Here is a 24374-nt window from a genome sequence, read left to right as displayed (position 1 = left end):
TACATTTTAAATTGGACTGACGACATGGCCATATAATCCCTCACAGTCTAGTGAATAAGTGTTTCCCAAGTGTTTACAACTTGAATATGACCGCAAATAGAACTGAGTAATATTCGTCCTTTTATGTCTGGTTCCAGTTTTTATATTACAGCATAATGCATACAACTGTTCACTCTCTTATCCACATGGAAAAAGCTTCCTCGGAGACCCTGATCCTGGAGTTTGCGGGGAGATCAGACAGGAAGAACGCGCGGCTCCTGCACAAGTTCCCCGCCATGGGCGCCGTGACCGTTTGCACCCGCCTCCGCTTCGATCCGAGCTGCTTTGGAATTTCCACCGTCTTCTCTTATTCCATCCAGTCATTCATTAATGAGTTCCAGCTCCGTGCAACGCTGGTCCAGGGCCAGCTCGTCCAGCTGGCTCTGCTGATCCATGGGACTCACGGGCCCTACCAGGAGGCCTTCCCCCATGATGGCTCCTGGCACTCGGTGTGTGTGAGCTGGGCCCGCACCGGTGGGCGCTGGGCACTCTTCGCCGACGGGATGCTGGTCAACCAGGGGGACAGCCTCTACGGCTCGGGGGACATGGGCCCTGATGGCCTGTTCATCATCGGCCAAGAACAGGACACCTTCGGGGGTTCGTTCAAGAGCGCTGAGTCTTTCTCGGGGAGCATCACGCAGCTGCACATTTGGAAACGGGTGTTGAACAACAGTGAAATCTACACCATGGAAAAAGAGTGCTCATCGCCCGTTTCCTTCGGGTTGTCGTTCAAGTGGAGCACTGCAGCCCTCGAAATCGAGTCCTCCCTCAAGAAGCTCTGGGGAGACTCCCCGTGTCAAGGTAAAACAGCGCCTGGGCAGACGCAGTTGATTTAAACCGGACTATACCTGCCTTTTCTCTCTCTCTCCCCCTCTGCATTTCTATTTCCTATTTCTCTCTCTCTCCATCCCCCTCTCCTTCCCCCTCACTCATCTATTCCCCCCTGCTCTCTCTCTCAGCCCTTTCCCCCCTCCTCTCTCTGTGATTCAGGCTTACTCACATTATGAGTTCCAGAGCTGCCTACTGCGGAGGTTCCCTGTCTCGTCCAGGCAGCAGCAGCTCCTCATGAATAGGGGAGCCAGTGGCCAAGTTGTAATTGGCAAACTCAGCCCTAATGGTTGTAAATATTTCATGTGTGCTGTAATACTGAATCCCACCCTTCAAAACAAACTCCCCTCTCTGACATAGTTGTCCCCAGTGAGTCATGCGAGTTACTCAGTACGGCTCCAGTTCTCCTCTGGTAGAACAGAGAACACACAAGGCAGATGATCTGTCTCTGTGCAGAATATCAGAACAGGCCCTTCCCCTGCTTATCAGACCATTGACAAACTTTGACTCATTCTGACCTCATGGAAAACCAAACAAATAAGGGGCACACGCTACATTATGTCAATATGCCTTTCAACGTCTTCAAGTATTGGTATGTAGGCTATTGAACCATTGGAGGGTTTATATTCTTTCTGTTTTGTTTTTCGTTTTTCTTTCCTCACTAGGAAATGGCAGCGAGTTGGTCGGCCAGTTTCTGTACTCCCTTCTGGATGTGGCCTATCACAACTTCTCCTCCGAGGTGGTCTACGCGCCCCAGAATGGGGAGTGTGTCACCTTTGACCCCCTGAGTGGAAGCTGGGGCCTGGATGTATGTGAGACGTCCAGAGGGGCGGTCTGCCAGTTTGAGAAAGGTGATTTCACACTGTTTACTCATTCAAAAGAAGACATAGCCATTCAAAACAAGAATCAGTCATTAAAAACAAGAATCAGTCAATGAAAACAGTAGTCATTCATGAGTGTTTTACCTACCCATCAAGATTGCACTGAATAAACAATATCTGGTTCAGTGTTCATGTACATGGTATTCTTCGGTCTCCACTGTGGATGTCTTCCTTGGCCTGTTTGAGATTGCTGAGTTTACCAGTGCTTTTTCTTTTGAATGTTGTTCCAAACTGTTGATTTTGGCAAGCCAAAGGTTTTGGCTATGTTTCTGATTTTTCTGCCTAATAATGACTTCCATGACTTTGATTCACACCTCTTTGGTCCTCATGTTGACAGGCACCAGTAACAAACTGTAAAGGCAAACACAAAGCCTAGAATCAATACTAGACATTGACAGGTCTCTTATGCCTACACAAATGATGTGACAGAACACTGACTTACCAGAAACAACTTCAAGCCAATTGTCCCATTACTTTTGGGTACCCGAAAATAGGGGAACTATGTATATAAAAAGTGTTGTAATTTCTGAATGGTGAAACCAATATGTACACAAATACCATCAAATAAAAGCTGATAACCTCATAGTAATTGTTTTTGTAATCCAAACTCCTAGAGTGTAGAGCAAAAAGAAGAAAAAATGCTTCACTTTCCCATTACTTACGCAGGGCACTGTATATCATTTTGGATGGCATGCAATCATGTGCAATTCACAGGATGTTACTACTTGAGTTCTTTCATATTTGTCATACAGTATATCTCACAACATCTTGCATTGATCTTTTTTTCCTCTTCAATTGTTGATCACAGAAGGGTTGGACATCTTTGGCTTTCCCAAGACCAAGTTTTTCACCAAAGTGAGCAAGGATCCGCTTGCCAAACCTGTGAGTTGGAAAGTTCACACAGCTGTAGCCTATTAGTTTCACAGAATTACCAATCAAAAACACAACCACACCAGTCCTGCCTCTGCATCCAACCACAGCAATCCAATGGCAGCATCAATATCCACCCCCCCCCCCACCCCCCCAGTATCTCAGAGTGTATTTTTAGCCTGAGAAATGTTCACAACGCTGTCCCAAGATATCCAAAATAAGTAGTTTCATGTGTGATACATCCCATTGTAGTAATCTAGTGGTACTAGTTTACGGTCCTAGAATGTTGTCTCTAAAGCCTCACATTGTGAGGCACATTTTAAGGAAATAGAACTGCAACACATGTGAATTCACTATGCTTTTCTTTTACTAGGTTAGTACAGTAGGTTAGTACAGTATTTATCTTTTTATTTTTACTATGTTAGTACAGTATTATAGCATCATAAGGGTATTAGTTCTTGTAACTTGTGTTTTTGCTCTTACCCTGCCTCCTGGTTGTACACATTCAGTGGACCCTGCATTAGAATGTCTGCGTGAGTTACTTATTTGAGGTAGAATTGGGCCTGCTCACACATACATCACAATTCATTCATTGTTGAATATATCTTATATGTGGTTACTGTGTCGTAACTGCATAGTTATAATGAGTTTCTGAGCTCTTATGCTCATACTTATACACTCATACTGAGTAGATACCTTCTGGTTACCAAAGCAAATCTAAAGCATGACAAATTCTTAAGGGTGCATTTAATTTAGTTTGCTTGGTACAATGGAGTGAATATATTTTATTTTATTTTACAATTTAAAATACATCATACGTTAATCCACGTTAAGAAAACACATCCAAATGGAATATTCCCAATTGTGCTAACTCCAAGTAAATCAAGCACAGGTGTTTGACACGTATTTGACCTAGTTCTCTAGTACATAGTTCATAAGCGAAATGCCACGTGAAGTGCCACCATGTTCTGTTTTATTTCCTTCAGGTAATAGAAGAAATGAGCGTCAACGCGTCGTCAGAAAGAGACCTTTCCTCTCAGGACCACCTGACCGGAGTGCTCCTGAGGATCCTGGAGGAGGGCGGCCCAGAGCTCCTCACCCCTACGGACGTGCTCTACCTCACCCAGATGATGGAGCTGGCTGCAGCTACCCAGATCATCTCCATCCCCACCTCCACCTCTACTCATACCGAGGCCATGGTCTCCATCGCCACCAACTACCTGAAACTGGCCAGCCACATCCTGGACCCCAAAATGGCCACCAAGTGGTTGGATTTAACAGAGGATGGGGTGCGTCTGACGCTCGCAGTTTTGAATGTGCTCTGATGGGGGAAACGTTTTTTGTTGAGTAGAGGGTGATGTGTTTTTGTGTTACTTTCAGGCTACAGTGGGGCCATTCACTGTGGTTGACAGCATTGACAAGCTGACGGGAGCGTTAGCGGATGTGCTATCTGCAGACGGGAAAAGCTTCACACTTTCAACCAAAAACATAGGTGACTTTATTGCTTGTGTCCATCGTTGTCTTTGAGTCGTGGGTCTTATCCCCACATGGGCCACATACTAAATATGTCTTAACTGGACTGCATTGGATCAAGTAGGAAATAAGCTAAATGACTATGATGTTATATGACTTTATATGAGACTCCTTTTTCTTTGTGTATATTTATTTGTTCCTAGATGTGCACATTGAGGGGAGGAAGCTGTCCCAGATGAGCTGTAGCTGTGTGTTTAAACCATCAGCGTTTGGCAGCCACACCAGCAGCACTAGCAGTAGCCATGACGAGCTGCTCATCCCCGACACTGAAGTCCAGAGATTACACAACCTCGGTAAAGTACACGCACACACACGCATGACCACACGTGCACACACAATGATGCACACACACGCAATGATGCACACACACAACAGATATTGAACAAACACAAACATGGACAGCATCAGTATGGTCTTTGGTCACGGAATTCTTGAATGTTGTTAAATGTTGAATGTTGCTCCCTCAGGTTATAAGGAAGTCATGTTCATCCATACCTACTACTGCCATCTGATGGAGATCCAGTCTCCATCGGGAGAGCGGGAGCCTTCATCTAAGGACCACAGTGAAAACAGGTCTGAGTCTCTCCCCTTACATCTCCAACTCCACATACTCTAGCGACAGTAACATCATCCAAATAATCCTCTGATATGGGTTCAACTCTAGAGCCTCCAGCTACTCTTCTATACAGAAGATCAAGATCCTATGTGTTCTCTGCCTGTATAGACTGAAAGTGTTAACACTGATCTTAACCATATAAGATCTAGTTGTCCTTACTAGCATGAACCAACTGGTATAAAAGTGAGCTGCCTTGTGGTTTCCCTATAGTGGACTAGTCCCTGGTCGCCTGGCCACTGCAGTCATCTCAGCCACAGTCCGAGACGCGTCCAAGGCCCAGAGCATCCCAGTGGCGGTCCACTACACCCTCTCCTCCTCGCATGTGGTAAGGCCTGCTGACCACCATGTAATACTGTATAACTGTTATACTTTCTAAGTCATAGGGTGTGTAACTGTATGGGGGGTGTCTTTAGGTGATTGATGTGTATTGTGTGTGACGTAAGATGTATGGGTGTTCCTCAGTTTCTGTTCTTAGGCAGCGTCCCCTGATCCCAACAATCATAGAATATTTCGGTTCAAGCTACAGAATACCAATTTCCAACCCATTCCAGGCCAGAATGTCGTAGTCATGGCGGTCGGGGAATAGGGACTAGCAATGGGTATAGGAATCATGACATTCTGATACAAACTTTCAAAATATTATACAGTATGTGTCATTTACTTGACATGTACTGTATTCACAAAGTTGAGAGTTGGCAGAGGTTTGTGAGTAAGCCCCCTGGACCGATCTTGTGTTGCTTTTGGCTCATCTGGTGGAGGAGTGCAAGAGAGAAACATCTGTTTCTGTTCTAGGTGGAGTATTCTCAGAGAGTCACGCCTGTTTGTGCCTTTTGGAATTTCAGCCTGACGTAAGTATGACCAACAGTATGTCTGAGCGACATCCCCTGAGTACATGTCAGTTGGGATAAGTTGTAAATGTCGTACAAATGTTTCGCAGTGACATCTGTATTGATTTCTGAGGTGTTTTGTGAAATGGCTACACAGGACCGGGCACTCCAATGGTTGGTCCAATGAAGGCTGCAGGGTGACCTATGCAGGCTCTGATGTCACATCCTGTTTTTGTAACCACACCACTAACTTCGCCGTCCTAATGAATTACATGGAGGCCAAGGTAACTAACGGATGTCATTCATTTCTAAGGCAGATATGAAGGGAAATGCAAGATAGATACAATATTACCTCAGTGGATCTCATGTGTTTACGTTCACTTGTGTTTGGAATGAAACAAATGTAAAGAAGCTAGTTTAAGTGAACACACACACACACACACACACACACACACACACACACACACACACACACACACACACACATATGCTCATGGATAGTTATGTGTTGAGTTGTCTTTATCAAGCTCATCCAACAATGTGCACTATGCCACATTGTCCAGTAGATGTCACTGCATGTTTAGAGAACCATGCAAAGTCGCTCATTCATCCACACGTAGAAGTCCACTGACTGAGCTATACAGTATACCTCAGTCCAGAGCATACTTCAGGAGAAGGGTGGTGAAAATGGGACACAGAACGTGTTATGAAAAGAATGTGTGTGTGTGTCCTTTTTTGTAAATATATATATATATATATATGAAGAGCGTGTGTTGACTTGGCCATGCTACTGTGTGTCTCTGCATCTCTCTCCTCCCCACAGTGGAGTCCAGAAGAGGAGCTTGTCTTGACAAAGCTGACGTTCATCGGCTCCGGGGCCTCTCTCTGCGCACTGGTGGTAACCTTGATGCTGTTCACCGTGCTAGAGTGAGTGTTAGCCGCCGTCTAGCCGTCGCCGCTGCCACTGCTAAAACCTCATCCTCCCCTGTGAAACTGCAGACCGGACTGAGCCAACATGGCCTCATTTGACTTGAGACTAGACTCCTCTGCTCTCACTGTCTTAGCTTTACACTCAAAGCCTGCATGGCCCCATTTTGAGCCAGCACTCATGAGAATTGTCTGTTCATTTCTTTACTTTATACAATTTTAGTCATGTAGAAGTCTTCTCGCAAGTAACAATAAGTAGGTTATGATAACATTACTGAATGACAACGCAAGAAAGCCCCTTCTAAAACACTTAAAGTAGCAGCAACGTTCACAGCGCCACTTGTGGAATTGCTTGCAAAACTATAAACCTGATTCAAACGCCTGAGCAGCAACAAAGAGTCAAATCGATTTGGATTAAAGAGTCGATTTGATTTGAATGAAAATGACCCATTAATTCTCTGAGATTAAGTCTAAATTCCTCTCCCGAGTTGACTGAATTGAAATAGAATCAACCCAACACTGGTCACACCAGCCACACACTGTTGGAATTCCTCCTGTCAACAGTGTGCTGTTTTAAGTAGGAATCAGTATTGAACAGTGCTAATGCAATAATTAGTTATCTCTGTCCTCCTGTGCTCCCTGTGAGTGTACTCTGAAGGTTTATGGTGGCATTACACTGGAGTTAATTAACTCTTCGGGTCATCTAGGGAGATCCCAATCAGCTGTGTGTTTGAATAGACGATTTGACCAGGAGATTCATGGCTCGGTCACACTTAAATCAGCCTAGGTGAACAGACACACACACACACACTCGCACATGCACGCGCATGCACGTGCACGCACGCACGCACGCACACACACATTATACACTATTAAACTATTATACACAGGTCAAATCGATTGTATGACTGTTGAAAATGAGTGCCTTTAACACAACACGTCTTTATCCTGAACAGCATTCCCAAATCAGACAGGACGTCCATCCACAAAAACCTGTTCATCGCCCTGACCTGTGCCCAGGTCGTGCTGCTCTGCAGTGGCTCAGCTATCAACAATAAGGTAGGCTCATCAGACACACACACACACACACACACACACACACACACACACACACACACACACACACACACACACACACAGTGGCTAGTCTCTCAATCGTCTGTGGTTTATCTGACCTTTGACCCCCTGATCCCCCTGGTTGTCAGGTGGCCTGTACCCTGGTGGCGGCCCTCCTCCACCTGTTCTTCATGGCAGCGTTCAGCTGGATGCTGGTGGAAGGACTTCTGCTGTGGAGCAAAGTGGTGACTGTCAACCTAAGCGAAGACCGACACATGAAGTACTACTATCTTATTGGCTGGGGTAGGACACACACACACACACACACACACACACACACACACACACACACACACACACACACACACACACACACACACACACACACCCCTCCTGATTACGAATAAAGCATAGAACAATAATAGAACAAGTGTGAAGTGCTAATGAAGTACTGTTATCTTCACACACACACACACTCTCCTTAAGTACTAACACGATATATAAATGTAATTGATAAAGTAATCAAAATGTACTCTCTCAACAGCTGGTGGATAACACATTTTATTTGAAGAGAGACCTAGTGCAAGACAATATTATATGATACGCATCCTCAGCATGTTGAATTGCTACAATAGTTCATTTGGTAATAACAGCATTCGCCCTGACAATGGATTCTGAGCGGTAGCGGTGTGTGTTCATTTCTCCCTCCCTCCGTCCAGGCCTCCCCGTGTTGATTGTCACCATCACGCTGGCCTCTGCCTCAGGGAAGTACTCTGCCGATGGACACTGCTGGCTCAGCGTACAGAACGGAGTCATCTGGGGCTTCGCTGGGCCCGTCATCTTCATCATCATGGTAACATACATAATCATGATACAGTATGTGCCAGTCAGCAGTCAGGCAGGCTTTCATCCCAAGACTCCAGACGCCACCACAACTCATCCTAAACTGGCCACTAATTTACCGTTCTTAGAACAAAACAGCGGGCGGTCTACAGTACCAACAGTCCCTGTACACCCTACTCATACCATCCCCCTTACTATGTGCGTCATCGAGAGAGCGGTTGACGCTATACAACAGCAATAGATTAAATCGTTTCATAGCATCAGAGTTATGTTATTGCTCTCCCCTCTTCCAGGTGAACATCATGGTTCTGACCCGGGTGGTGGTCATCACCATCTCTACAGCCAAGAGGAGGTCCATCATGCTGGCCATGGGCAGCAGCCCTGCGGAGCAGGCCTACGAGCAGATCAGGTCAGTACCACTGGGGGGCGATATTTATCAGCTATTTCTGCATGTGGAATGGAAAGGGTGTACTCGCTACAGTCATCTCTTTGTGCCTCATCCAAAGCAACAGGATATATAGGTTTGTTTTGTTATTTGGTTAAGATTTTTTCTGTTATTATTAGTCTACCTATAACGCACCTGTATAACATGATTAGGGACAGAGAGTAGTGTGTTGGTGTATTTCTTCCCTTGAAATGTCCACACACTGTTAGTGAAATGTGTGTGTGTGTGTGTGTGTGTCATCTTCAGTGGTGCTCAGATAGAACTCAACCAGTTAAAGTTGTCATTGTGTCACTTTCTATCTTGGTTTCCCCAGTTTTTATTTTCATAACTGGTGCTAAATATGGTCCAAAACAATGATACAACTGTACGGTATAATGCATTCCCAGAATCGCTGTTGACAATCTATCAGAGGAAACCGTTCTAAGGTATAAATGTTATTTCTGTGGCTGCGAGGGTCCACAGTAAAGACTCTGTGGAGGGATATCAATGGTAGGTGTTGAGCGTTAGCCGGCCAGCGATGGCAGCTCCAGTGGAAACCAAAACACATTCCTCCGCTGAATAAGCTAGGGCCTTGCCCGGCTGCCACAGCTGGTGCGGTTTAGCGGTCACCTGAACGGGAAGGTAATTTCATCCTAAACAGAATTAAGGCCGATTTACTGTGGAAATTGTCACCGTGTGAGAATAACCAGCTGCCCATGTTGTGCTTGGAATGACCCGCCCCGTGCCCCGAGTGCCAACCTGCCCCGCTTGGCCCACAAGGAGCCAGCCAGTCCAACGAGTTGAGCACGGAGCGATCATTAAACTGATGGGGAGTTTCTGTGTGAGAGGTGGCTGGATTGGGTGGATATGAGTGTGTTCTAGCACGGGGCCCAGCTCATCAGCTTGTATGGTAATGGAGGGGTATTTGGCGGCGGTGGTGTGGTTGTTTCCAGGGCTGCGGTGAAAGCGGTGCTGGTGTTGCTGCCCATCCTAGGCCTGACCTGGCTCTGTGGCGTCCTGGTGCCCTTCTCCATAGCCATGGCCTACATCTTCATCCTGCTCAACTCACTGCAGGTACTGCACTGTTCCTGGAGCATGCACACACTCTCTGTGTAGGTCTGTGTCTCTCTTTCTTTCTTTCTTTCTTTCTTTCTTTCTCTCTCTCACTCTTGTTCTGTTTTATTTTTTCTCTGTCTCTCTCTTTCCTTTTCTTTTTCTCCCACACTCACCCTGTGTCACTCACTCTAACTCACTAACTCTCTACCCCCCCTTTATCTCTCTCTCTCTCTCTCACACACACACACACACACACACACACACACACACACACACACACACACACACACACACACACACACTCACTCAGACTCTCTATTTCCTGAGATAGCTCCACTTCCACTGTGTTACACAAGTGTGTGTACTTCGATAAGTCAATAAATAGGTATTTGAAAAGGAAGTCTACATTGAGGAGGGACAGACACATTAACTGTTGTACAGTTGATTGGTACAAACAGTGGAGATTGAAGGACCATTGGCATTAATATTGATGACAGTGGCTCAAGTTTCAGTTGAAACCATTCTTCTTGTAACAGCTCTGGTTCTGCAGTATAAGGATGTGGTATTAGAACTTAACACACATATGAGGCCTGGGGAAAGGACATAAATCAATAATTGTGGCTGATAAGATTTCTTAAGGGACTCGACCAATCTCGCCGAAAACATACAATATGTTTCTGTTAAATTAGAAAGCTTTTCCATTAAACATTGTGACTTCTTTGTAAGGGAACAAAAAATGTCAAGGTTTTACTTTTATTGGTCAGAGACAAGAGTTTAAAGAGGAATGGATAATGTTCTGCTTGTGTTAAACAGATGCTTCTGTTTACAAAAGAAAAACTACCCTTGTTATAAAAAGAAGATCATTAATTTTGGTTTCTTAGTGTTAGTAAATAAGTCACAATATTTCAGCAATATATAAAAATACACTATTGGCTTTGTATTTTTATTTGTATTTGTTTCTGTGGAGGTACCTCGTTAAGCCATTTATGTCAGTAAAAGGCACTGTATAGCATATAGTGTTACTCAGTGAAAATATCATACATTTATTTATATTTTTTGAGCAGAAGTCACAGAAAAAACATTTGTGATTATAGTAAATTATTTGTCACAGAAATGTATGATATAGCAATAATGAATTTCTTAAAATGTAATTTCCATAAAATCTAATTCCATAAAAACAAATGAAAACCCATAAAACCCATGAAAACATTAGAATGTTCAAGGTTTTGTTATACCTCAGGAATGAGGTAATATGCCTCAATTTCACTCCTCACACATAATTAACATTAGCTTGAGAAATATTGGTTTTCACATGAAAACATTAATTCCAGTGTAACTTCATTTTTGGCTTTTGAAGACATAGGGAGAGAGAATCATGTAATTCTCTGGTTGCAGTGTACCCTGGTGCGCCGCTCTGCAGTGTTGCCATCCTGCTTTGCAATTTGTAGTCATCTTTAATCAGTTGTATCTTTAATTGAGCCATATATTTAACAAGAAATCAATAGAGATTTAGCCAGTCAGATCATTAAGCAAACTCTCTCTATAAATAGTTCAGTTTCTCTCTCACATCTAATTACATTTTTATATCACAACAATAATTAATGCAGACTTCTTATTAGTTGAGATGAAGTCACAACTCGGCTGGACTGCTTCCCTTTTAGCTGAACAGAGCAAATCCAACCATTACTAGCAGTGGTTTGCCTTGCTAAGCAGTGTAGAAAACTGAATAAAGAAATTGTCCTTCAAGCCTCCATTCCTCACTAATAAGGAACATGACTGCAAGTATTTTAAAGTGCTTTGTGATAGACAAGTTTGTGGTTTAGAGTTTACATTCATTCAGCATCAGTTGTGCGTTGTCATGTCTCTGGGAGAAAATGATCACCCAACCATAGTGTGTGTTTATTGCTCCTTATAATCAAATGATGTAGTAAAAAAAGCAGGCACGGCTTTAATAGAAAAAAAGGTGTGGGGGGGGTATTCATTTTTCAAACAACCGCAATTGTCCAGTGAGGAGTGCTGAGGTCAGACTGGTCAACAACCACAGTCTGAGGAGAAATTAATGAAGCGGTTGAACAGGCTGCAGTGTCAGGGTGCTGATGGGGAGCCTATAATAGCCAGCTGCTCCTGCATAATAGCCCCCTGTGTTAAAGGCTTTGGCTAAAGAGAATAGGCCAGACCACCCCTGGTCCCCTGCTATGTAGAAAGCTGCTCCGATGACACTACCGCTGATCTGTTATTCACTGTGTTGTAAGCGCAGTTCATGCTGATGATAGTATCACTTACTAGATCTTTGATTTCTATGACGTGAATGTTGTATATATTATGGCTTCAGAGAATGTATTTGAAATTAGATTATTTCTTTTTTTATTATTTCTCATCCAAGTGGAAGCTGGACTCCAGTGTGGGATTCCAGTATTGCCATTAAAATGTTTGGAATGCTTTTGATTCTTTGATTCTGCTTTTATAACTGTCCTGTTTTGAGTGGAGGAAGTATTGCATTTGTTTGATGGCAAAAGTACGGAAATCACATCAGCGCTCTCTCAGTGAGTCATAGAGGCTTAGTTCTCAGCGCAGAGGAAACATCCAGAGTGCTATCTGTGATCTTTTAATTGTACTGTACTGCGTTTTTGAGCCCAGCCTTTTCCACTGGAACATGAAGAAAATAACAATCCCCTGTGTTCAATTTAAAATGGATTCATCTGTTTTCCTGCTGATTTCCAGGCCCATGCCTAACCCCATCCCTCTCTCTCTCTCTCTCTCTCTCTCTCTCTCTCTCACTGTACAATAAGCAAGACTCTCGCATTGTAGCAGTATCGTTGACGACAGTTGCAAATGTCTCTCAAATGTTTTCACAGATTTCTGGTATGAAATGATCATTCAGTGTCACTGACATCCCAGTTTATAGACATATACCTATATGGAACCAGATGAGATGTATCTGCTTGCTCAAATGACATTGATTTCTTCACAAGGAAAAACCCACTTGAACATAATCATATCATAATGGTCACCCATAAAGATGATAGAATGAAAAAGCACTTAATAACGCATGCAAAACTTCAAGTGATTCCAGCAGGGGATAAAAAAGGGGGAGTTTTAAGGAAATCATTTTTTATTTGTGGGTATTGTATTTTCAATTGGGTAGCCAAAGCAACATAAAGCTTAAGCTGCTGGGCTTTACTGTTAAATCAATAAAACAGATAATGTTGACAAGCCTTTTTCATCCCCCCCCCCCGCCCCCCCCAGGGGGCTTGACAAGATTGTTTGAGTGCTTACAGTGTTGTTCTTTTTTTTTCTTTCTACCTAAACATTAACAGACCATGATAAACAAACAAACAAACAAGTACGCATGCTGTGCTTCCTTCCAAACAAAATGCTTCACTGAATTTGATTATGCTTTTCACATTTGTTAAAATGTTATTTATTTATTTTTTCTTATTACAACATTTATTAGTGTGTGTGTGTATGTGTGTGTGGCTTCATACACTAGTTGTGTAGTGACTGAGCTTTGTTTCAGTCTGGTAAATACTCATTGCATCTACATAAGCTCCCTTTGTCTTTAGTCATAATAAATATATTTCATGAAAATAAAATATGCCTCTGGCGAAATATAAATCTAATTGATTGTTGCAATGAATATATATTCAAATAGCTTACATAGGCTAAATGATCTCATCCAGCGCCATAGAAATCTAATTGATTGCTAAAATGAATTTGAGACAGAATTTTCAAATAGCTTCAACATAGGTGAGGCACAATAATCAAAACAATTAAAAATGCAATCCTGCCTCCATATTGCCACTAAAATCCCTTACACATCCAAGGCTGTGAGTAGATTTTAACTAGTTTTTTTCTCTGTGGTCTTTATGAACTTATATACCATAAATATGGCCATGCCTCATCTGTTCTCTTATCAAGCTGGAAAAAAATAGCATGGGGGGGGAGGTTTTGCTTGGCCATAAATTGCTCGACCCTCTGTCATCCAATCTCTGTGCAATGTCATTCAAAACCCCCCAGCTATCCATTACCTGGGCATAATGGGCTCCTGGCCATGCATTGTCCGTCGCATTATTAGCCCATAACTTCAAACTATCAATAACTTAGAGCGTAGAGAGGGAGAGAGTGTGAAAGAGAAGGGGGAGAGAGAGAGAAAGAGAGAGAGCCAGAGAGTGAAGGGGCCTGGAACTTTGCGAGTTCTCATGAAAGTAAGCGTTGAGTTAACAGAATAGTTGTATTGAGAATGGTCAATGTGTGACAGTTTTGTTTTTGTAATTCCGCCATGATGAAATCTGTCAAGACGGTAACGTCTTGGGGTTTTCACCACAAGAGGGCAGTGTCATTTCAATCGTCCTGCTTCTTGTTATAACAGTGGAAAAAGATAGGGAAATCAATAACTGTATTCATTTGAGCAGTTGCATATATGGTGTATTAAGCTATTTTATTGAACAGAACTGATGACTGTACCATTTAGATTTTCTTAGAAATGATTGGTTGAATAAATAGATAGTTATTCTAGAAGCAGTACTTCAGAAAGTGTTAATCCTTGTAGGAAGGAATAGATTTTATGAAATGCATTATTTTTTACTTTGAATGAACAACCGTTGTGCACTCTGATAGATAAGACGTCTTCCCCAATCCCCATCTCACTGCCTATTATTGTAAAAATCTTCAACTTTTTTGCCTCAGTGAAGGCATTTTGTCCAAATTACATCTATTAGTGTATATGTTACATAATATGCATTTTAATGTCATGTACAGCATAATATGTTGTTGTGAGAAGAGGTTTACCATCCAATAGCTGTATGATGTCGGAATATCAGATAGTATTTGTCTTTTTTACAATAAGATTGTTATTCCTCAGTCAAACTTGACACCTAATCAATTCATCAATACTGATTCCCATAAACACTGGCTGCTCCGCTGCTCAAAAGGCCTTTAGAAGCAAATAAAACAAAGGAAAATTGACTAGAAAAATTGCTTTTTATCCAATATATATTCTAAATGAGGGTGCATGATGAATTTGTGAATATTATATGACTACTCTATATACATCTTATATAATGTATATAAGGATGTGGGCCACTGTAGGGAAGCTTGGGTCACATGTTTAGAACATAATCCCAGAGGACACTCAAGACGTTCTTACTTAGATCAATCATAGAATCTTTCTCTATTTTTCAAATTCAGTTATGTATTTGACATGATTGGTTGATTGGTTGTGGCTGTGTTGACAGCCTTCAGGACAGGCTAAGCATTTGACTAAGTTGATTGGTAACAGCAGTTAGAGGTGAGAAGTAGAAAGTCATCTCCTAACCAACAGTTTGATCTCCCTCCATATCTTCTATTCTGAATATTATTTCTCCATTATTTTTCTGTTATTTCAGCCTGAATGTCGTTAGCTGGGCTAGAGTCACTCAGAGGGTGCCCTATCGGATGCAATCTTGTAGCATTGTCACTCAGGTGTGTACTGGGCCTGTCCCAGGCCTGTCCCAGGCCAGTTACAGTAGCTCAGCTGTGTCTCAGGAGCACGTCTACAAGTCTACAAATTATAGAGATGAATTGAAATGCAAGTCATGAATTGACAATTGCTCATGATTTCTATTCATGAACTGCACGACAGCCCTGGAATTGAGTGAATTCAAATGGAATTGATCCCACTCCAGAGCCCTGTACTGGTGATTGGACCTGATTAATGGTGGTTGCGTTGTGACTGTGGAGGAGATCAGGGGAGCCGTTTACCCTCCTCTCAGCTGTCGCAGCTGTGTCCCCTCCTCAGTGGGCCACACCAGAAACCCCCCTCCATCTTGATCCAGCCGGAATGTTTTTGGCTCGCTCCTTGTACGCTCACTTGCATGGATGCCAAGATGCCTCCAACAGGGGTGCCCTGGGAGTGGGCTGTGTTCTGTGTGTGTGTGTGTGTGTGTGTGTGTGTGTGTGTGTGTGTGTGTGTCTCACACTCCCGTCACCTCCCCGTTCCCCCCCCCCCCCCCCCCCCCCGCAGACAAAGGGGAGACTGGTTATTTTAAATACCAGCGCACGCAAAGAAACAAAAACAAAAGTCGAGTCCAGTTTCCCAGACAGGTGTCCACTCCACTCATATGAACTCTCAGCCTTTCCTTGGGCATTGCCAGACCAGAACCCCCCCTTTCCTCCTCCTCCCCTACATGGTAACCCCCCCCCCTCAATGGTCAGATGACCAGGGAAATGTTTTTCATTTCTGATTGTTTGAGAGGGCAGGAAGAGTATCCCCTCGGTATCCAGTCCCTTTGTAAAGTTCAAAGACACCCCTCTTCAGTGTGGACATATCACACACACACTGCCCAATGGGGGTGGGGGGCGGAAGGGATATTGTATGATACTTTTTTGGCATGATACAGGATTGTACTTTGTCAAGGTTAAGTACACCTTTGTATTGTCAGTTGATGACAAACTACTGATGTTTAATTATTTTTTTTTCGTCAATAGTTGGGATGTCTGACAGTTAATATAAAGTGACATTACTAAGCTGCAAATCGTTTTTGTAATTGATTTTCAAGGTACAAATTCAGGCAAGTTCTATGCTAGGGTATAGAAACTTTTCATAGGCTTATGTTTTTGTAGGTAAATAATCTGAATTAAGTTATTATACAGTATTAATTACTGTATTATATTTAGTTTTTAGGTCATTTTAGAGCAAAAATAAATGTATGTATTATTGTTTGCAGTCCAATTGCATAAAACAATATATCTCTGACAAAAGTCCACAGTTTATGCTGCCTGGTAAATAACAACACCAGCATAAAACAATATTAAACAGGATATCAAGGTCAGCGTTGTCTCTTACCATGAATTTCTAAGAAGATGGCACTTTTAATTAGGCTATATTACGCTTTTTAAGTAGTGTATTTTTAGTGTGTTTTGTCTCAACTTGTTCTTGTTTTTTTCCACCTCTTTTCATCTTGTTGTATTTGAAGCAAATAAGTGTTGTAAGTTTTAGAGTACTGTCACACATATAATATTGTGTTCACCTACTTACAGAGAGAAATAGATACTCTTTAGTATTAAAATATCAAGGTGTTCTAGCTAAACTCCCTAATCAAATGCACAAACACAATTTACAATCTAAGAATTACATTTGATTTATTGAAAATACAGTCCTCTGCTTAATAGACTACTTTTAAAAATATTAAATACATCTTTACTGTAGAACAGAAGTGTGTGTTATTTCAAAATAAAATGGGCACATTTTGGACCAAAACACAGTCAAAGCAATACCCCTAAACTGGTCTGGGAAAGTAAAGCTGGGAGAATAATATGCTTCCTGTCAAGAGAGGGGAGAGAATTCCTGTCATTGCTCACACCACCACCCCTAAGACCTTTTCCTTGTGTTAAGCCCACTAGCATTTATTTGCTTTAGAATTACCTGCCAGCTCAATTTAGTAATAGCCTCTGTCATATGAAAGCAAACCATGGTGCCTTGCCCTCCCTGACAGACTACGAGTGGGGGGTCACGCGATCAGCTGACTCTGACTTCATGACCCTTGTTATAATAACAACCTGCCCACCCAACAGTGTCAGGAACCACTCCAACACCCGAAATTACCGCACGTCGAACAATGACCATTCTATTTATAAGTTCACCACTTTGCCTTCTCCGAACTGTCATACGTTCCGAGACGTGTGGGCCTGTGACGGGGTTGGATGGGTGGGTTTAGTCAAAGGGCTAGCCCGGCCACATTGCAGATCTGTTAAATCTGTTTGAATCTAAGTGCTGCGGACTGTTTGGCCTGCTTTGATGTATACTTTGTGGATAATTAGTGAGAACTGGGTCAGCATGGGGCAAAAAATCAGCATCTTTTTTCTTTTCTTTTTTTTTTAAAGGGAGGGGGGCATGGGGGTTGTAAAGGCTGTCAAATACAGATGCCAATTTGCAAGTGAGCTATTTGCTTTTTTCCAGTGAAATTAAACAAAAATAAACAGCAATGTATTATTCATGCGTTTCGTCTTTGTAAATCATTATTCCTGCAGAAATTATCCTTAATTGTATGTCACAGCTATTATTGAAGAGAGAGGGAAAAATGTAATGTGTTGCTTCGTCTAAGAATTAATTTGAGCAATTTACCTTACATCTTTTATACTAAATTGGCTAGCCTTTGTCTTGACCACTACCAACACTGATATCTGTAATTCCTATATTCATAAAGAAGCCAATCAGCTCATGCTAATCTTCGCAAAAGTAGACTTATTGACAGTAGGGGGACAACCTGCATACTTAACTCCTCTAACAGCAGCATTGTATAAACTAACAGGAAGAACAACTTCAGCAGTGGTGATGTTGCTCAGCCTGCTGGCCTGTCTTGTGCTTGTCACACCAACCACACAGACACCAACCCGCCTCTCGTGTAATTTCCTCCCTCCGCCGCCGAGCCGCCTGGCCCTAACGAGTGTTTACAGCCACATGCTGATTCCTATTAATCTGGTTCTTGTCGACTGGAGAGGAGGGAGGGAAGTGGGGGAGGTTTGATGAGAGGAGGAGACAGGGGAGGGGAGGTAAGGGTTTGTATTGGAACGGGCCTGCCGAAGGTGGGAAAAGAGCGCACTACTCCCTCCTTGGCAGATCAGCCAAAATGCGTCCAGCTCCGGACTTTTTACACTAAGCAGATGTGGTTCGCCAGTTGTTTTTCTTAGTAATTATCCTCATTAAGTGAAAGCATGTGCCAATCAAATGCCTTTGAGAAGGGAGAGGGACCCGGGCAGGGGCCGAGAATGGCCCCTAACATGGTCTCTGGTACGTCAAGCCTGTGTCATTTAGCCTCATTAGGAGATGAAAGCCCTGCCAGCCGGGGTGTGAGAGAGGCAGAACAAGCAGCAGCAGCATTAGGGACGTTATTATGCCTCGTTTAACTTTCTAGTGGTTACAAATTTGATGATTATCAAATTTAGCACTTGCCACGTTCAATCACACGAAAAACCTACATAGACTTTTTTAATCCCTTGTCTAGAGCTTTTTAATTTTTAAATAATTATTTTTCCTTAAAGCAAATACATAAATAAAAATAATGCATATTGCCATTATTGCCATATAAATGCATATATGCCATATAAATGCATATTGCCATTGCTTTGCTTAAGTTTTTCTATCAAAATTCTGTTGAAGAGTTTATTGTTGAAGAGTTTATTTTAAAATCCAGCATGGATTCTTTTATGGCATCTTATAGACAGAGACAAAAACACAGTGGCTTACAAAGGGGTAGAAAAAAAGAGACAAGTCCTCCCAAAAAAACAAGATATATGAAGTCTTCATGTCGATGAACTACCATTCGTTTTCACTTTGAAGTCCCGCGATCCGTAGTAAAGTGTGATTGCATTCGACAGTCGGCGAGTCTGCCACTTTATCATGATGGATCCCCCCACAGAGTGCCTGAACCGCGCGTGGCACCGCACGTCACCCCCGATGGCACATGCCATTAACCCCCAGCTCGGCTCACCTGGGGCGGGGAAGAGGAGAGGAAACACGTCCCGAAGGTTCCGGGACAATCTGCGTACATTTTTTTTTTCATAAAATAACTTTTCCCCCCCGAGTTTACATATGAGTGCAATTCATTTGTCTTTGTTAGGGATGATGCTACATGTTTGTCAGCTGTGGTATTTGCAATGTACTAGTTTTTAAGTATCTTCCAGCTATTATCAAGTAACTCTCTTTCACTCATAAAAATGCATGCATATGAATAAGTTGAATTGTATTAAGCTGAGCTTTAATGAACGCATGAAGGACAAGGAGAAATATTATTTTCCCCAGAAAAAAAGCATGATTGTATCCATACAAATACAAAGATGACGTCAGCATATACTGACAAAGATGGCATGCTAACCATCTCGATAGCACTTTATTTTCTGATACAGAAAAAACGGTAATCTTTAAGTAAATACGCAATAACATAATATTAGCCTGTTGTTATTTGGTAGAGATTACTGTCTTATTTCCGTACCAGAAAAGTGCTACCACCATCTCTTCCCATTTTACATGAAGCTATCCTGTGAACTACCATACTGTATGTTCTAAATTCAGTAGGTGTTAGTGTAGTAAGGACCATCCATTCCTGCTCAGTTGGATTGTCCACTCTCAATACTGGCTCAGAACAGGGACTGTGTGTGTGCATATGTGTGTGCGTGCATGTGCGTGTGTGCGTGCGTGTGTTTCTTATTCTCTCTCTCTCTCTCTCTCTCTCTCTATCTATCTATCTCTCTCTGTCTCTCTGTGTGTGTTTGTCTGTATGTGTGTGTGTGCGGTGTGTGTGTGAGAGAGAATCTCAACCCAACCCAAACCCCAGCTGCTGTTTCTCAGAGCTGTACTCTTCCAACATTTTTCCCTCTGTCAGTGGAAAATGTGCAATTAGAATACGCCCAAAGATTGACAGCAGGGTCTCATGCAATTTGACAAGGGGGCACCCAAAAATGTCTGTTGGATACCTAAGTATTTTTAATTAAACAGGTTTTTGGCACTCCGAACGCTCTTTCCCTCACCAGTTCAAAGAGTTTGGTTTGACCCATGTGTTAAAAGTTTGTATCAGTTTTCCGTGCGTTTGTTTTACTTGGCGCTAGCAACACGCAACCCCAAATTGTCTTGTTTAAAAGCTAGTTTGTTTACAGTTCATTCTTTCGCCCTTTTTTCTCTCCCACATGTGTGTGCTATGATACATTTCGGTGTATAGTTACACACTTGGTTGGGTTCACAACAGGCAGATTTGTGTTAATACGCAGTAAAAAAAAACATTCCAGAATTAAGTTAATATGCAGTAAAACAAAAACAAAAAATCTGGGCATTAGCTCGTAAATGAAAACCAGTTATCTTCAGTCACTTCAGTTTACTTAAACGTAGAACAAGTAAAATAGAGAGCTCATCCGTTACTGCAAAGCTTCATCAATAACATTTGCCCTCTGATGTAAAATCAATACGACAACACTGACACAATGTTAGACTGATGGCAAATGTTGTGACATCTGTCATTGACTGGGCAATAAAGATATGTCACAATTGATTTTACCGGGTGTTTTTTTTCTCTCTCTCTCTCTTTCTCTCTCTCTCTCTCTTTTTCTCTCTCTTGCATAGATGTTGGGGTGGGATAGAGAAAAAATAAATATTAGAGCAACAATGGACTAGGCAAATGATTAGATCTCTCCATGTTTATCGAGATGCTCCGCTCGCGGTTGAAAGGGGAGGCTCAGGGGAAAAGGGTTTTGTTCTGTGCTCATTCGATACAGTACATGTTTTTAACTGACCTTCCAGTGCTCAGTCTGTGTTTTAAACTCTGCTTAAATGTTTTCGTCTCCCATTGTATTTGGTCTATAGGGTGCTCCTCAGTTATGTTTTGAGCTACGGTACTTTGAATTGTCAGTTGGCCTTGAATTGATGGAGGTTATAGATTCTGTAAATTGTGTCTTCTCCTGGAGAAGGGAATATCTGTTGGATGCAGATCGTTGTGTATCTATTGTATTGTATACATTTTTAGGAAGTGTAGGTCAATCATCGGGTATTGCACATTCAATAAAAATGTAGTTTGTGTTTAATAATTCGATCTGCTTATTCAGCAATTTTTTTTCTGGGTTTAGAATTTGAAATGGAGAATCAGTAGAGAAACTGGTCACTTTTGAAAACTGTGTTAGTCTCAGTATAAGCATAATGAAAAATTGCTCTGAAATATTACACATTAGTTTCACTCAGTCATATGTAAGGTATTGATTGTGTGTGTGTGTGTGTGTGTGTGTGTGTGTGTGTGTGTGTGTATTTGTGTGTGTGTGTGTGTGTGTGTGTGTGTGTGTGTGTGTGTGTGTGTGCGTGCGTGCGCACTTTGTGTGTGTCAAATTTGCCATGGGTTTGTTTCTGTTGTATACCTCGTTGAGCCAGTGGTAGCAAGCAACATCTGTTTCGGGCTTGTTGTTCCTCTTGGCTGCTTTTCAATTGGATTTCCTCAAGCAGGTCCAAAAGCTGTCACCTCTGCCAGGCTCTGCTAGCTATCAGCGCTGGCCCCTATATTAAGTAGGTGTTTCAGGGCTAAGCTAATAACTCTCCCTCCTCTCCTGAGTGATCACAGTCAGCACTGCCCCTCTGCGTTCAGCTTACCCCTTCACAGGGGTGGCTGGCCTGGGGGTCCCCCCTTCTCCGTGACAGTGTGTGTGTGTGTGTGTGTGTGTGTGTTGTTTAGCCCGAAACCGATCTCCTGTGAAAGCTCCTACTGTCCTCACTCCACTCCTGGCCTATATTGGACCTACAGTACAGTACAGTACAGTACAGAACAGTGTAATAAGCCCTGACTCTATGTTTTCTCTCCCACCATTACGATGGTGTTATTATGTTTTAATGCATAACTTATTAACTTTGATATACAATATTAACTTTGATAGAACTTTGAAATATATGTATTGTATTAAGAGAGAGATATGAAAAGCTTGATTATTTCTTACAAATTATGTTTGATGGCCTGTCCTTGCACTTTGTTGATGGCTGAAAATAAGAGGAATGCTATGTATTCTGGCATGACTAACAGAAACTGTTACATATTCGGAGTGCATATTTAAGTTTGGCGTTTGGCCCAGAAAGTAATCGAATCAACGCATAGTTAACATTCGACGAGTGATATGTGGAAACGCCTTACCCAAAGAATAAGTGACTTGTTTTGGAATATGATAGCTTACAACATTTCTGAATGTATTGTCAGCCAATGTGTATTATATGTTGAGGACTGTTCATTTCTGAATGTAGTGGATCACCTTAGTTTCACCACTGATAACCACAGTTTAGTTAGACCACTTCATTATTTTGGAGAAGAATAACCATTTCAGGTCCTGCTGAAATGGAGCACAACGATTGTATGAGCATGTTGATGTCAGTTTATCATCGTCGCCAGTGTGCTGTCAGACATACTGGAAGTGCTACAAATGAACATAATTCATGACTGTCACCTCAGTACAGATTTACACATTTTTACACATTTTTGGAAGTGTTACAACATTTGATTACATCCACAGAGCATAGTTGTATACATGTAGTATTGCTCCTCCTTTTTGGCAGCATGGTTTTACCTCAGTTTAGTTTGAAAGCCCTTTTCAGTCAGGGGAGCTTGCTATTTCCTCTGACAATGTGTCTGCCTGATTCCCAGCTGGACACGTAACAGAGGGTTTGATCCAAATTGAGGACCTGCGAAGCATCAACTCTGGAGCGTGGCCTGACGGACAGATTGATTTGACAGTCTGTGAGCGGTTAAAGTGAAAGTTATGTATACAAGCTAATTAAACTGTTTTTGTGTAGAGGGGTCAGAGACATTAGGAGGTCCGCTCTGCAAAAAGTGTGAACTTTTCTTTTTTTCACAGTGTTTTAACCTCTTCTGTCTCTCATTTCCATAATCACTGCCATGTGTGTGTGTAGATGTTCCCCTTTGCCAGGGTGGTGCTGGCTGATGGCTCTATCCATGACATGGATGGTTAATGAATTTGGGGGATATATAACACCTTTTATGTTTGTTCATGTTCAAATATCAGTGCTTTTTAGATCCAAAAAATATCAAATACGATAACCGAAATTCACTTGGAAAGTGTCTGAGATCAATGTTCTTCACGTTCAGCTGTATGTGGCGTGATAGAGCCGTATTGGGACTTTCTCAGAGATGCTGAAACTCGGAGCGCCTGTCCAATTGGCTGGCGTTGTCTGGCTTTTGTTAAGATCTCCAGAGTTTGTGCTCGGAAGTTTGCCCTGCTTTTAGTCAAATTCAGCTCAACCTCTATGCTGCACACAGCTGTGAAACAGTGAAGAAATCCTTTTTATCACAAAACAATACAATAGTTCAATAGACCAAGTGGGAGAGGACAACCTTACTCCTTTGAACAGATTTTTTGTCCACACTCTTTAATGCAGCATTGTGACAATGAACGGCCCTGAAACAGTGACCCTATCAGTCTGGAATAATCAGAATGAAATTCTTCAAATATTTTCGGGGACAATAACTTCCTAGACATTCAAGCGTAGGCCAGGTTAACTAAGAACCTTGAGGAAACGTTACTCAGTTTTGCCGGCTGCTCATCAGTGACAGTGGCTGGAGCTTGATAGAAGGGCTCCACACCTTCCTGACTTCTCTCCATCAGCCACGGGATGGTGGCCAGGCAGGTCCATTTGGTACAAAAGTGGTGTCAGGAGGTATCATATATATTCTGCAGGAAAATAGAAAGCTGCCCCGTGCGCCACTCTCCTTCCCCGAGACACTGGCTCCCCCTTAATCATAGTTTTCATTTCAGTACATTGAAATTTCTGTTACCAAGGACAATGTCATAAATAAGGCGCTTTGTGAGATTTTTACCTGCTGCTACTCTAAGTTTGCACATTAGGGAGAGAGGAGGTAAAAGTAGAGGGGTGGTCACCTGTGACAATTTATAATCATGTGTTGCGTGTGTGTGTGTGTGTGTGTGTGTGTGTGTGTGTGTGTGTGTGTGTGTGTGTGTGTGTG

At 42.3% G+C, this 24374-nt stretch overlaps 1 protein-coding gene across 1 annotated transcript in view; it reads left to right on the top strand.

Annotated features, from left to right (window-relative positions):
- Positions 1-24374, top strand: part of LOC310806259 (adhesion G protein-coupled receptor D2) — a gene marked incomplete at its 5' end in the record, with an annotated part of 64029 nt that overhangs the window by 1667 nt on the left and 37988 nt on the right. Inside the window, 16 exons of the mRNA XM_083672309.1 lie at positions 196-840; positions 1533-1718; positions 2557-2630; positions 3605-3907; positions 3999-4110; positions 4295-4444; positions 4619-4724; positions 4978-5092; positions 5560-5615; positions 5752-5878; positions 6418-6521; positions 7478-7580; positions 7727-7880; positions 8297-8430; positions 8714-8829; positions 9798-9918. Coding sequence (XP_083528435.1) covers positions 196-840; positions 1533-1718; positions 2557-2630; positions 3605-3907; positions 3999-4110; positions 4295-4444; positions 4619-4724; positions 4978-5092; positions 5560-5615; positions 5752-5878; positions 6418-6521; positions 7478-7580; positions 7727-7880; positions 8297-8430; positions 8714-8829; positions 9798-9918 — 2606 coding nt within the window. The remainder of the gene's footprint in view (positions 1-195; positions 841-1532; positions 1719-2556; positions 2631-3604; positions 3908-3998; positions 4111-4294; positions 4445-4618; positions 4725-4977; positions 5093-5559; positions 5616-5751; positions 5879-6417; positions 6522-7477; positions 7581-7726; positions 7881-8296; positions 8431-8713; positions 8830-9797; positions 9919-24374) is intronic.

Source organism: Argentina silus (genome assembly GCF_951799395.1).
Source record: "Argentina silus genome assembly, chromosome: 6".
In the NCBI taxonomy this organism is placed as follows: domain Eukaryota; kingdom Metazoa; phylum Chordata; class Actinopteri; order Argentiniformes; family Argentinidae; genus Argentina; species Argentina silus.
The sequence above is the reverse complement of the archived record's forward strand: the minus strand, read 5'-3'. Positions and strand labels throughout refer to the sequence as shown.